We start from the raw sequence: 14,865 nt of genomic DNA, 5'->3' as shown, positions 1-14,865 counted from the left end.
ATTTAATGAAGAGTTTTTAATGAGGATAGGATAGCAGTCTTTTGTTGACATTGTATATAATTAATCAGAAGTGTGAAATGCAGTATTTGGTATCTATTCTGTATTTTTAAAAAGTACCCTTGTTTTTGAAAATATTTGTGAAATCATGCACTAAAGAATGAAATGAAAACCTATACTATTAAATCAAAACTCCATTTATAGTTTTTGTTGTTTTGGCCAACAAGTTCTTCGGTTATTTTCCCTGCAGTAGTTCTAATAGCACTTAATTGTCTTTAACTTCATTGGAAACAATTTTGTTAGACTGTGTTTTGACAGCTGTCATGTCAGCGTGCATTTATTTGTTTATTTTTAATTGTTGACAAATTTTTATCTGTTTTAGAAAGCACATGACAGTTTTTTATTTTTTTCCCATTACCATTTAGTCCTCTTATCAAAATCTGTGAATTTTTGAGTAGCCATTTTAACACTGAAGATGGAAGAAAATGTGCGTGGTTATGGTAATCGCTTTGATGTTTGGGTTCCATATGTTTAGCAAAAAAAAATCTTGCCTGTAGTCCCTCATGTAATCCTCTGCTTAAATGAAATGAAAATATTCCATTTTTAAAGCAAATTGTGACAGGCAGTGAAAAGTGGATACTTTACAATAATGCAGAACGGAAGAGATGAGGACAAGCAAAATGAACCATCACCAATAGGCCGGTCTTCATCCGAAGAAGATGGTGCTGTGTTTATGGTGGTGCTGGAAGGGAGTCCTCTATTATAAACTCCATCCAGAAAACCAAATGATAAATTCCAACAAGTATTGCTCCAATTAGGCCAACTGAAATTAGCACTTGATGAAAAGCATCCAGAATTTGTCAACAGAAAATGCATAACATTCCATCTGGAAAATATATGACTGCATTTTTGTTTCATGATCAGGCAAAAACTGTTACAGCTTGGTTGGAAAGTTTTGATTAATCCATTATATTCACCAGACATTGTGCCTTCAGATTTCCATTTATTTTGGTGTTTACAATATTCTCTTAATGGAAAAAATTTCAGTTCCCTGGAAGGCTGCAAAAGGCACCTGGAATAGTCCTTTGCCCCAAAAGATAAAAAGTTTTTGGAAGATGGAATCATGAATTTGTCTGAAAGATGGTAGAAAGTAGTGGAGCAAAATGGTGAATATGCTGTTCAATAAAGTTACTGGTGAAAATGAAAAATGTGTTTTTTACTTAAAAACTGAACTAACTTGGATTTTGGCCAATCCAATACGCTTTTATTTCGATAGCATCTGGTTGCACAGTCGTGTTTTATATGAAAATAATAAGTATTGTGTTTGCGTCCATACCACCCTGAACATGCCTGATCTTGTCTGAAGAGTATTGTAAACAGAGATGATACCTTTCATATCTTAAGACTATATTCTTAGCAAATGTTTTAGGCGTTTGTGATAATAATTTCCTGAACAGTGAAAAATTAATTTAAAACTTCCCTGTGCTAAGCCATGTTTATTTACTTAGAGGAGAAAAGAGCAGCTGAATTTTGTAACTGAATTATTTCTAAGATTCTGTCTCTTATTTCTCAGATACTGTAACACAGATAATTTGCCTCTGTCTAAAAATTGAGATCCATGTTCCTGGGCATTACATAAATATATATTTTTAAAGTCATAATGTTGCAATGTTTCTAGATACTTACAATTTTAAAAAATTATCTTGTATATTTTATTCTAAGAACATATGTCTATGAATAATGTTTAGTTTTTTTAATGGATTACTAATTATAAAGAGGGAAATAAGGTTACTGATTTAAGATCAAATATTTATTTTTGTATGTGTGGCTGAATACATGTGTATTCTATTTTTAATTTTTATGTGATTTAAACTTGTTGTTTAGGATCACCTGAAAAGTGAAATTCTTACAAGTAATGATATACTTCCAAACCACCAATATAGTAAGTAATGGTAAAAGTTTATTTCATATTATATGTAGCTTGTTATTAAATGCTTTAGTATACTTTTTCTGATAAAATTACTTTGACAAAGAGAGTATTTTATACCTTAATTTAATCATGTAGCATGTTTGGATTAAAAGTAATTATTTAGGAATAGATTATAACACACGCACCGCTGGAGAGGATGGTATGGCTGTAGTTCACTGCCAGCAGCCAACCCGCATGTTTCCCTCTTTCTTTGTTATCATTTTTGTTTTAGGAATTAGGCTTGCTTTGCTTTGCTTTGCTTTGCTTTGCTTAGTAACTAATTTTCAGAGATCCTGGTATTTAGGTCACCTCTAGCATGTCACTGTTGCAGTGTTAAGACAAATGAACCACATTAGAGATTTTTTTAAGTGAGTTTTTCTTGGCAGCCTTACTATAATTTAAAATAGATCTCCAACAAATCTGCCTGCTTATTTATCTCATCTTTGTTTCCATTTCCATTTCATTCTGAAGAAGCTTTTGGTTTGTTTATATTTAGTATGCCCTTATGTTCATTCTCAAAATTTATGCCCATGTTCTTTTGTATTCCATATTACTCTGGTTCAGTTTTTGTTTTCTTCATATTCTTTTACCGTGGATTGCCATTATATGAGAGTTGGTACTTTCTATGTTCATGGATTTCTCTGTTTAATGATGACAAAATGTTGCTAGTTTGTGGAAACATTTTACTTATGAAAGACCTAGGAAAAATCTACAACTTCATTCTTAGGCATCTTTCACTTATAAATAACACCTAAATTAGTTAAAGTTTTATACTGTCATACTATATACTATATAGTATGTACTACAATTTATATAATTTTAATACTATTACAATTTATATAATTTTAATACTATTACAATTTATATAATTTTAATACTATTCATAGTTAATATTTATCACTTTACTTTGCTCTTTCATCTTCCCTAGTATACCTTTTCATACTACTTCTCAACTTCAAGAATATTTTCTTTAATTTATTCTAAGAATTTGTGCAGTGCTTGTCTTGAAAATTATAAAATGATAAACAACTTTTTTCTGGGTAGTGTGAATTTTATTCCTGATTCTGTTCCCAAATTCTGCCAGTGATTAAATAAGAGATTAATCAGGTTTTGTTTCCTACCTTGTATTAGTATTTTAAATGAATAATAAAATCACTAAATGTCTTGTAGCAGGGAAGAGAAGCCTAATTTTACACAGAGTGTGAATTACCAAGAGTAGATTATCTGTATATTGGACATTTCTTACTTAGAAGCATGGGACCCTAATTACCTTTTGGGGTAGTCCACTTTAACCATTGAACTTGACAGTTGGTAACAATGCAAATAAATAGATACTTAAATACTTTTTTGGTAGTTACTTTTGTACATACTTTTGATCATTTTTCTTTACTTTCAGGGTAACATTGTTTTTATAATTATTTACAATTATTCATATGTAAGAGCATATAAAGGTATCTTAACTTCTAATGTGGTATCAGTTTTCCAGCCAATATCAGCCTCTGCAAAACTCTACATGAATCCTTATGCAGAAACAGAGCTCAAAACACCCAAACTTGATTGGAACATAGAAGTCCAAAATATTGCTATTGAACTAACCAAACCTCAGGTAAGATTTAGTTGGACATTTCTAACTGTGATTAGCCTCGAATCTTCACTGCTCTTGTCATTTGTGATTATTCCTTTTCCATTGTTCTGGTGGTTCTTTTGCTTTGTTATGTTGAGGTTTGACTTGTAAAAGTAGATGTACTGTACATATGTTTAAAAAAAGTATATATCAGATTTAAGAAGTAGTTGTATTTTATCTGATATTTACCTCATTCATGGAGAATCTTACTAAATTACAGTGAATGACATTATTTCCATTGAATTCCCAGTTGTTGATGGAGATTTTAATGTGTTTTTTCCCTCAGATTTTATTAGCAGGCACTCATTCATATTGTTTACTTTTTCTTTAGAACAGCTATGTTGACATCCTTTTCTTTTCCATTTGTTTCTCGCGTTTGGTCACAGGCCCAGGAGTCTGGATAACAGACGTGGAGACGTGAAAGGAAGACAAAGACTTAACTAATTGAGCTTTTGGCCTGTGCAGTCTAATAAAAATACAATGCGAGTTATATATGTAACTAAATTTTCTAGTAGCTACATTAGCAAAGTGAGAAGATGAAATAATTAAAATTATTAGCATTTTCTTTAACCTATCTAGAATGTTATTGTTTTAACATACAATCCATATAAGAAGTTAAGGTATTTTACATCCTTTTATTTTTGTAAGTCTTTGAAATCTCAGGTGTATTTTACACTTAAAATATATTTAAGTTCAGACTATCCATATATTAAGTGCTAAATAGCCGTGAGGTAACCCTTAGGTAGAAATGCATTATGAGAAATAGAGGAGAGGCTAGACTTGCCCTTTTCTTTATCTTACCTACAGTCATGTTACGTGTGTGTGTTCCCTATTTGAGCTATTGTATTTGCCAGCTGCACAGATCTGTTGTATTGGTGGGCAGACGGGCAGTTAATTAGCTTCATATTACTTAAGTGTTTATTCATGTGTGCAGTCTAATCAATGTAACTTTGTTTTTGTTTTAATAGTACTTAAGTATGATTGACCTTTTGGAATCAGTGGATTACATGGTTAGAAATGCCCCTTACAGAAAATATAAACCTTATTTACCACTTCATACCAATGGTCGACAGTGGTAAGTTAGAATTTTTTTTTTAAATATGAAACATGTAATCATACAGTTAGTGGGTCTCAGAGTTAAGACATCTTTAAAGCCATGTAATAAAGCTACCTTTTTCTTTTATATAGACATGAGACAGGTATCTTTTATGTTATATTCTTGTTAACTTTTTTATAAACACATTCTTTTATACTTCTGCTCCCAGATTATTTCTGAATTCTTAACTTAGTGTTCAAGACTTTGAACATTTTTTGGTTTTACTGCCCTTTAGTCATCCACATGGACTCAGTGTTAAACCATATTGGATGCTGCCAGCTTTGTACAGCATGTCATTTTGTGCTTTTGTGATTTTGCTTAGATAAACCCTCTTTTGGAGTGGTTTGTTCATTTCGTAGTCTATTTAAATAGCACCATTGTACTGGGGAATTGAAATCTTACTGCTGAACTCTTACAGGAGAACAGTTAGTAACAATAAGTATAACAGGGTAGGTCTAAAAAGTCAAAGCTGTCTTCTTGCTTTTTCTTAAACCTTTATATTCAGATGTGCATTAAGTATTTTTGATTTGCAGGTGGAAATATGCAATTGATTCTGTTCTTGAGGTTCATATAAGAAGGTATACACAGATGTGGTCATGGAGTAACATAAAAAAGCACAGGCAGTTGCTGAAGAGTTATAAAAATGTCTATAAAAACAAGCTAACTCAGACTAAAGTTCCAGAAGAAATACAGAAACAAATTCAGGTATATCTTACATATATTGGTAAAAGGTATTATTTGTTAAGTCATTTTTTTAATGTTAATTTTTTTAAATTTAATTACCGTTGAAATATAATTTTATTCAGTAAAAAGAATAGTGTTTATCTTTTTGAGAGAATTTTATGGGAAATGCATAGTATTTTTTCCCAATTTTTTGTTTTGGTTTACTATTTATTGTATTTTTTTCCATTATCATTCAGTCCTCTTATACCCCCTCTCCCTACAGCAGTCATCACACTGTTGAGCCTTTCCCATTCATCCTAATATCAGATAAAATGAGGTTGCTATAAACGATTTATGAACTATGTTTGGTATTGGTAATAATATTTAGAAAATCAACATCAGAGCTGTTTATTATTAGCTGGAAGTACATACATTATTAGGTTTGTTAGTGGCTTTTTAAAAAGCAAAGTATTATAAAAATAGCTTTTATTCTCAAGATAGACATCTTATTTACTTTCTTTCAAAATACAGAAAAACACCACACTGAATATATAATTTACTTAATATCATCTGATGTGCCACAAATTCATAATGTAAAGAATTGGATTCCTGTTATTCTGAAGTATGTGGCAATCATTAGTATTATATATTAGAAAAGCATCAGGTTTTTTAACATCTCAGGTCTCATGTTCTCATGCATGTAGTAGGAACAGTATCTGTTTTACAGAACTGTGAGGTGTGCACGAGAGAACCCACAGGGCACCCGACACACAGGTCACTGGTACATGCTGGATTCCTCTTCATACTTCATGTAAATTCCAAAATCAGTTTCTACTTTAGATTACATGGGATATGCAGAATTTTACACTTAAAATTTTTGTCTTCTATAATGATGCCTTTAGTACAGTGGTTGTAAAATATTAGAATAGAGGGAGTCAGAAGAACCATCGTATAATCCCTAAAACAAGTCCCCTTTCTAAATATTCTTATTTCCATTTGTATATTTGGCTATCTGTGTATTGTAATAGTCTCATTAAAGTTCTCACTTCTGTATTCAATGGGGATTTACTTTCTTGGAAAACTTATTTCTTATATTACAAAAGTTAATGTGAAAGCTAAGTGCATGTTTGAATTTATACTTAAACTTTCATTGGGTCACATAATACTGTTTGTTAATAAGCCTAGATATCATAGAAGAAAAAATATTCTTTCTGATGATCATTTTCCTTGTTTACACGTTTCTCTTTATTTTATAGGATTTGGAGAAGACTCTAGATGTTTTTAACATAATTTTAGGAAGGCAACAAGCACAAGTTGAGGTAATTATTTTTGTTAGCTGATTTTATGTTTTAAACATGTTAATACTACTACTTTAAACCTAGGATCAGGAAATCTAAGTTTCATGGGAAGTTGTTGAGACTTACTCAAATGAGAATAAAACTTGAGTTTTTAGAGCTTAATTCTGTCTCAGGAAGAAAATACTGAAATACTGGGGGGAAAAAGGTGACACTAAGGGCAAAAGTTTAAAAAATTTTTTAACAAAAAACTTGAACTCCCTGCCCCCCAAAGCAAGTAAAGCAAAGTAATCCATAATTCTAACAATACACAACGCTGACTGTTAACGTTTTGGCATATAGACTTTTCATTTTTCTTTCATGCATCTTATTTATGCTTCTTATCCCCCATTTTTTCACTTTATCTTTGGTTTGTTTTCTCACCGTTCTTTCCTCTTTCCCTTCATGGATCTTTTGTCTTCCCCCTCTCACTCCTTCTCTCAACCTCTTCTTTTCTTTTTCTCCAAAATTGGAATCAATCTGTTTTTAATGTTTCATAATTTATTCGTGATTTATCCCAGTGACTTTGTGTTATTTCTATTATTCTGTAACATGACTTTTTTTGCTATTTAAAAAATAAATTAAAAATGTAATACAACTCATTATAGAAAAGTTAGAAAATAAACCCTTGCTGATGTGGTTCAATGGCTTGAGCACCAGCCTGCAAACCAAAGGGTCGCTGGTTCAATTCACAGTTTAGGACACATGCCTGGGTTGTGGGCCAGGTCCCCAGTAGGGGGGCATGTGAGAGACAACCACACATTGATGTTTCTCTTCCTCTCTTTCTACCTCCCTTCCCTCTAAAAATAAATAAATTTTTTAAAAGTTAGAAAATATAGCTCCACAAAAAAGCAAAATATCAGAGAAACACCCTTATGTCACATACCAAAGATAACTAATGTTAATACATTTCTATATGTTCTTGTAGTCTCTATTACAGTGATCTCCATACATGTGCTTACATTTTTAAATGGGTTTAAATCGTGTCGAGTGCCTATTGTACTCAATATGCTGTTGGGGTTTTCAGCAGTGCTTGGATTAACAATACTGTGCCTAAGTATGCAATGAACTCAAAATATTGGTGGCTAAGAATTGATTTGCTTTTGCTGAAGCTTTGTGTATATAAAATTTTTAAGTAAAAAGTTTAGTGATAAAATAGTAGCTAACACGTTTTGGTGTAATTTACTGGTGCTGTTAGTTCTGAGGAACATACATTATCATCTTCACTTTATATCAGGAAATTGAGGCATAGAGAGATTAAATAAATCATCTAAGTTTTACTTAACATCAAAAGTAAAACACACTAATGTGTGCTGAGAAAATAAAGAAGTTTAATGTTATTTCACATAGAACATAAACTAATCAGCTATATATTTTTTCCCATTGCATATCGACTGCTAAAAATGAATTGTTAAGCTTGACAAGAAGTAGTTATAGCTGACATATAACTGGGACCTTTGATAGATTTGTGGGAAGATGTAGACCTGTTCTTTTATTAATTATTTAATATCTATATGGTAAAGATAACTTAACTTAGTTTAAACTGAGCTGTCATTACTCAAACCTATCCTTTTTCGTATAGAATTCAACTCTTTTAATTTCTATTTTTTTGATGATTGCACTTTTTGGTACACACAGTGGCCAGCAATATGCTACCAAGTCACTGCCAACTTAAAATACTTAAATTAAGCCCTGGCTGGCATAGCTCAGTGGATTGAGCACAGGCTGAGAACCAAAGTGTTGCTAGTTCGATTCCCAGTCAGGGCATGTGCCTGGGTTGCAGGCCAGTTCCCCACTTCGGGGAACACAAGAGGCAACCACACATTGATGTTTCTCCCCTTCCCTTCCTCTCTCTCTAAATGTAAATATAAATAAAAAATTAAAAAAATAAGAAATGAAATACTTAAACTATCTCCTGGAAGAAAACATAGGCAGTAAACTCTGATATTGCCGTTAGTATATATTTTTTTGATTTGTCTCCTTGAGCAAGGGAAACAGAAGAAAAAATAAACAAATAGGACTACATCAAACTAAAGGATTTTTTCACAGCAAAGGAAACCATCCACAAAATGGAAATGCAATCTACTGATCAGAGAAAACATTTGCCAATGATACATTCGATAACAGGTCAATATAAAATGTATAAAGAACTCATACAACTTACATACAAAAACCAAACAATTTACTTAAAAAATGGGTAGAAATCCTGAGTAGACTTTCTCCAAAATGATGTAAATGTAGACAATAGACCTGTGAAAAGATGCTAGATGTCATTTACCATCAGAGAAATGCAAATTAAAATCACAATGACCTACCTGTCACCATGGCTGTTATGCATATATTGACAAAACAAGTATTGGCAAAGAGGTGGAGAAAAGGAAACCCTTGTGCACTGTTGGTGGGATTGAAAATTGGTGTCACCACTACGGAAAGAGTATGGAAGTTTCTGAAAAAAATAAAAATAGAGCTACCATGTGACCTGGCAATTCCACTTCTTGGTATTTATCCATAAAAATCCAAAATACTAATTTGAAAAGATATGTGTACCTGTGTGTTCATTGCAGCTTAATTTACAATAGCCAATAAATGGAAGCAACCTAAATGCCCGTCAACAGATGATTGGATGATGAAGAAGTAGTACATATATACAATGGAATATTCTTTGGCCATAAAAAAATGAAATCTTAATTATTTGTGACACTGATGGACCTAGATGGTTTTATGCTGAGTGAAATAAGTCAGAGAAAGACCAAACCATATTTGATTGATATGTGGAATCTAAAAAGCAAAAGAAGCAATCAAACAAAATAGAGACGAAGAGGAAGTTTACTTTTAACTTTTAATTTTTATTTTTTAGGTGATTCGGTCTGGGCAAAAATTAAGGAAAAAGGCTACTGACACAGGGGAGAAACGTGGAGGCTGGTTTAGTGGGTTTTGGGGTAAGAAGGAATCTAAGAAACAAGATGAAGAATCTTTGATTCCTGAAAGTAAGTTCCAAGTCAAGTCATTTATTGTACACTGATAAGACAAAACTATATAAATTGTATTTTAGCCAGTTGAATTCTATTGCATAATTCTTTTGAAATAAAAGCTCAATGAAGTGAATATATAAGCAGATACATCAGGCTGGCACATTTCTGTGTTTATCAAATTAAAGCAAAACTTTTATTTTTTTCAAGAAAAGTTATTTGTTTGAGATTTAAAGAGTTGAAATTCAGAAATCACCACATTTAGAATTCCTAATTGTTACATTCTATGTGGATAATTAATTAGAAGTTTCACTTAATTTTTAAAATACTTAGGGAATTCTAAAATTCTTATAGGAGAACTGAATTCTCTCATATTGTGTCTCTGCTTTTTTTTAAATCTTAAAAAAAGGCAAAGATGTGGTGTTTGTTTTAACTAGTCAAAGTAGTATGTTGGAAGAAATTATCTGGCTGCTTTGCTTTAGCATTTGTTTCTGTTGATTTTAGGGCACTTGTTAGTTTGGTTTAATTTTTTTATTGTGTCTGTAAAACTGAAGCAATTGATATCTTAAAACATTGTGTTTTCTTTGTAGCTATTGATGACCTTATGACCGCAGAAGAAAAAGACAAGCTCTTCACAGCTATTGGTTATAGTGAGACCAGCCACAACCTAACTTTACCCAAGCAGGTGATTATTTAGGTTGTCAATGAGATATTTTGTTTCATTTTATTGTACTCTCTTGTGTTCACTTGTATTAACAAATTAATTTTTATGAGTAGTGTGAAATAACAGTCCAGTTTAATTTCTAGTTCTTTTAGAACCACTTATTGAAGATACTATCTTTTCTTCATGAGTATTCTTAGTTCCCTTATCAAATATCAATTGACTGTGTATGTATGTGTTTATTTCTGCGTTCTTGATTGTTTTATTGGTCTGTGTATCTGTGTTTATGCCAGGACCATATTGTTTTGATTACTGTAGCTTTGTAATATAGTTAGAAATCAGGAAGTATGATGTTTCTAGGTTTGTTATTCATTCTCAAGATTTCTTTGGCTGTTTGGAGTCTTTTGTGGTTCCATATGAATTTTAGGATTATTTTTTCTATTTTTGTAAAAAATACCATTGGATTCTTGATAGGGATTCCATTGAACCTATAGATTACTTTGGGTAGAATTGACGTTTAACGATATTAATTCTTTCAATCTGTAACTTCCCATTTTTATGTTTTCCTCAACTTTTTTTCATGATTTTTTTATAGCATAGGTGGCAAACACAAGGCCTGCAGGCTGAATCTGGCCCTCTACCTTGTTTTATCCAGCCCAGCACCTTCTTTCTATCTGGCGACAGGGCCAAGCTCCTTTCCCCTAGTTAAGGAGTCATTAGATTTATACAGTCCTAAACTTACTTTCGTCCCTTTGAAGGCAACCATGAGGCTGGTATGGCCCCTGCTGAAAATGAATTTAATACCCCTGCTTTACAGTTTTCAGTGTACACATTTTTCACTTCCTTGGTTAAATTCATTCCTAAGTATTTTGTTATTTTTGTTGTTATTGTAAATGAATTGTTTTTTTCATTTTTCAGATAATTTATTTTTAGTGTGTAGAAACACAACGGATTTTTGTGGGTTTTATTATTGTTATTTTTTATTTCTTTTATTGTTTAATTTGATTCTTGTTCAAGTACAGTTTTCTGTCTTGTATTCCCAGCCCTGCCCCCGCCCCGTGCTCCCCACCTCCCTCCCATTTCAGCCGCCCAGCTTAGTTATTGTCCATGTGTTTTTTATGCTTGTTCATGTGAGTCCTTCCCCTTTTCCCCTGTGATTCTCTCCACTCTCCCCTCTGGTCCCTGTCAGCCTGTTCTGTATTTCAGTGGTCATACTGACTATGGTCAATATGACTTTGGTCATATTTTGCTTGCTTGTTTGTTTTGTTGATTAGATTCCTGTTAAAGGTGAGATCATATGGTATTTGTCTTTCATTGCCTGGCTTATTTCGCTCAGCATAATGCTTTCCAGTTCCATCCATGATGTGGCAAAGGGTAGGAGCTCCTTCTTCCTTTCTGCAGCATAGAATTCCATTGTGTACATGTACCATAGTTTTGTGATCCAGTCATTCACCAATAGGCATCTAGGTTGCTTCCAACTCTTGGCTATCGTAAATTGTGCTGCTATGAACATCGGGGTGCATAGGTTCTTTCGGATTGGTGCTTCAGGGTTCTTAGGATATACTCCTAACAGTGGAATTGCTGGGTCAAAAGGCATGTTCATTTTTAGTTTTCTTAGAAAATTCCATACTGTTTTCCATAGTGGTTATACCAGTCTGCAATCCCACCAACAGTGAACTAGAGTCCCCCTTTCCCCACAACCTCTCCAGCACTTGTTGTTTGTTTCTTTGTTTATGATAGCTATTCTGACTGGTGTAAAGTGGTATCTCATTGTGGTTTTGATTTGCATCTCTCTGATAGCTAGTGATACTGATCATCTTTTCATGTGTCTCTGGATCCTCTGTATGTCCTCCTTGGGGAAGTGTCTGTTCAAGTCCTTTCCCCATTTTTTAATTGGGTTGCTTGTTTTCTTTGAGTGGAGTCGAGTGAGTTCTTTGTATATTTTGGAGATTAAACCTTTGTCTGAGGTTTCATTGGCAAATATGTTTTCCCAAACAGTTGCTTCTCTTTTTATCTTGATACTGTTTTCCTTAGCCATGCAGAAGCTTTTGATTTTGATGAGATCCCATTTGTTTATTCTTTCCTTTTTGTTCCTTGCTCTAGGGGGACGTATTGGTAAAAATATTGCTGCATGGAATATCTGAGATTTTCCTGCCAGTGCTCTCCTCTAGGGCTCTAATGGTTTCCCGGCTTATATTTAAGTCTTTTATCCACCTTGAATTTATTTTGGTGTATGGTGTAAGTTGGTGCTCGAGTTTCATTTTTTTGCATGTAGCTGTCCAACTCTCCCAACACCATTTGTTGAAGAGGCTATCTTCACTCCATTTTATGTTACTGTCCCCTTTGTTGAATATTAATTGACTGTAGAGAGTTGGGTTTAATTCTGGGCTCTGTGTTCTGTTCCATTGGTATTTGTGCCTGTTTTTATGCCAGTACCAGGCTGTTTTGATTACATTGGCCTTGTAATACAGTTTGATGTCAGGTATTGTAATCCCTCCTACTTTGTTCTTCTTTCTCAAAATTGCAGCTGCTATTTGGGGTCTCTTATGGTTCCATATAAATTTTTGAAATGTTTGTTCTATGTCTGTGAAATATGCCATTGGTACTTTAATAGGTATTGCATTGAATCTGTAAATTGCTTTGGGTAGTATGGACATTTTGATGATGTTAATTCTTCTGATCCATGAACACGGTATATGTTTCCATTTGTTTGTGTCTTCCTTGATTTCTTTCTTCAGTGTTGTGTAGTTTTCTGCATACAGGTCTTTTACCTCCTTGGTTAGGTTTATTCCCAGATATTTTATTTTTGTTTTTGCTATATCAAATGAAATTTTTTTCTTGATTTCTGCTTCTGCTGTTTCATTGCTGCTATACAAAAATGCCTTTGATTTCTGGATATTGACTTTGTATCCCACTGTTTTGCTAAATTCATCTATTAGTTTGAGCAGTTTTTTGGTAGAGGCTATAGGATTTTCCATGTACACTATCATCTGCAAACAATGCCAGTTTTGTTTCCTCCTTTCTGATTTGGATGCCTTTTATTTCCTTTTCTTGTCTTATCACTGTGGCTAGAACTTCTAATACTATATTTAATAGAGGTGGTGAAGGTGGACAACCTTGTCTTGTTCCTGATCTTAGTGGAAAAGCTTTTAGTTTTTGCCCATTGAGTATGATGTTGGCTGTAGGTCTTTCATATATGGCCTTTATTATATTGAGGAATGCCCCCTCTATTCCCATTTTTCTGAGTGCCTTCATCATAAATGGGTGTTGTACCTTATCAAAAGCTTTTTCCGCGTCTATTGATATGATCATGTGGTTTCTGTCTTTGCTTTTGTTTATGTGATGTATTACATTTACTGATTTACGAATACTGAACCATCCTTGCATCCCTGGGATGAATCCCACTTGGTCGTGGTGTATGATCTTTTTGATGTATTTTTGGATGCGATTTGCCAATATTTTATTGAGGATTTTAGTGTCTATGTTCATCAGCGATATTGGCCTGAAGTTTTCTTTCTTTGTTGTGTCTCTATCTGGCTTTGGAATTAGGGTGATGCTGGCTTCATAAAAAGAGTTGGGGAGTTTTCCCTCCTTTTGGATCTTTTGGAATAGTCTGTGAAGAATAGGGGTTAGCTCTTCCTTAAAAGCTTTGTAGAATTCTCCTGTGAAACCATCTGGTCCAGGGCTTTTGTGTGATGGGAGTTTTTTGATTACTGCTTCAATTTCATTTGCTGTTACTGGCCTGTTCAGGTTTTCTGCTTCTTTTTCATTGAGTTTTGGAAGATTATATTTTTCTAGAAACATGTTCATATCACCTAGGTTTTCAAATTTGTTGGCATACAGTTCTGCATAGTAATTTCTTAACAATCCCTTCTATTTCTGTGGTATCAGTTGTAATCTCTCCTCTTTCATTTCTGATTGTGTTTATTTGTGTCCTCTCTCTTCTTTTCTTGATGAGCCTACTTAGAGGTTTGTCTATTTTGTTTATCTTTTCAAAAAACCAACTCCTGGATTCATTGATCCTTAGAATTGTGCTTTTAGTCTCTATGTCATTTAATTCTGTTCTGATCTTGGTTATTTCCTTCCTTCTACTTGCTCTGGGCTGTCTTTGTTGTTGTTCCTTGAGTTCTTGCAGGTGTTGGGTTAGGTTGTTTGTTTGAAATGTTTCTATCTTCTTTAGGTAAGTCTGTATTGCTATGAGAACTTCCCTCTCAGGACTACCTTCACTGTGTCCCATAAGTTTTGGGTTGTTGTGAGTTCATTTTCATTTGTTTCCAGAAACTTTTTGATTTCTTTCCTAATTTCAGTCTTGACCCATTCGTTGTATAACAGCATACCAGTCAGTCTCCATGATTTTGGGTGTTTTGGGTTTTTTCCTGTAGGGTTGGTTTCCAATTTCAGTCACTTCTGATCAGAGAAAATGCTTGGTATAATTTCTATTTTCCTGAATTTGTTGAGACTCGTTTTGTGTCCTATTATGTGGTCTATCTTTGAAAATGTTCCTTGTGCATTTGAAAAGAATATGTATTTAGCTTCTTTGGGATGAAGGTCT

The 14,865-nt window shown here is 33.3% G+C and overlaps 1 protein-coding gene across 5 annotated transcripts in view; it reads left to right on the top strand.

Moving 5' to 3' along the window:
* VPS13C (vacuolar protein sorting 13 homolog C) overlaps positions 1–14,865 on the top strand; it is a 183,916-nt gene that overhangs the window by 40,665 nt on the left and 128,386 nt on the right. For all 5 annotated transcript variants that reach the window (XM_037054030.1, XM_037054031.1, XM_037054029.1 and 2 more), the window contains 7 exons: positions 1,882–1,939; positions 3,445–3,572; positions 4,559–4,665; positions 5,220–5,391; positions 6,606–6,668; positions 9,541–9,670; positions 10,243–10,337. In XM_037054030.1, the coding sequence (XP_036909925.1) occupies positions 1,882–1,939; positions 3,445–3,572; positions 4,559–4,665; positions 5,220–5,391; positions 6,606–6,668; positions 9,541–9,670; positions 10,243–10,337 (753 nt within the window). The remainder of the gene's footprint in view (positions 1–1,881; positions 1,940–3,444; positions 3,573–4,558; positions 4,666–5,219; positions 5,392–6,605; positions 6,669–9,540; positions 9,671–10,242; positions 10,338–14,865) is intronic.

Source organism: Sturnira hondurensis, unplaced genomic scaffold (genome assembly GCF_014824575.4).
Source record: "Sturnira hondurensis isolate 20B ecotype Veracruz unplaced genomic scaffold, ASM1482457v3 Scaffold0008196, whole genome shotgun sequence".
In the NCBI taxonomy this organism is placed as follows: domain Eukaryota; kingdom Metazoa; phylum Chordata; class Mammalia; order Chiroptera; family Phyllostomidae; genus Sturnira; species Sturnira hondurensis.
This window is presented reverse-complemented; position numbering and strand designations above follow the sequence as displayed.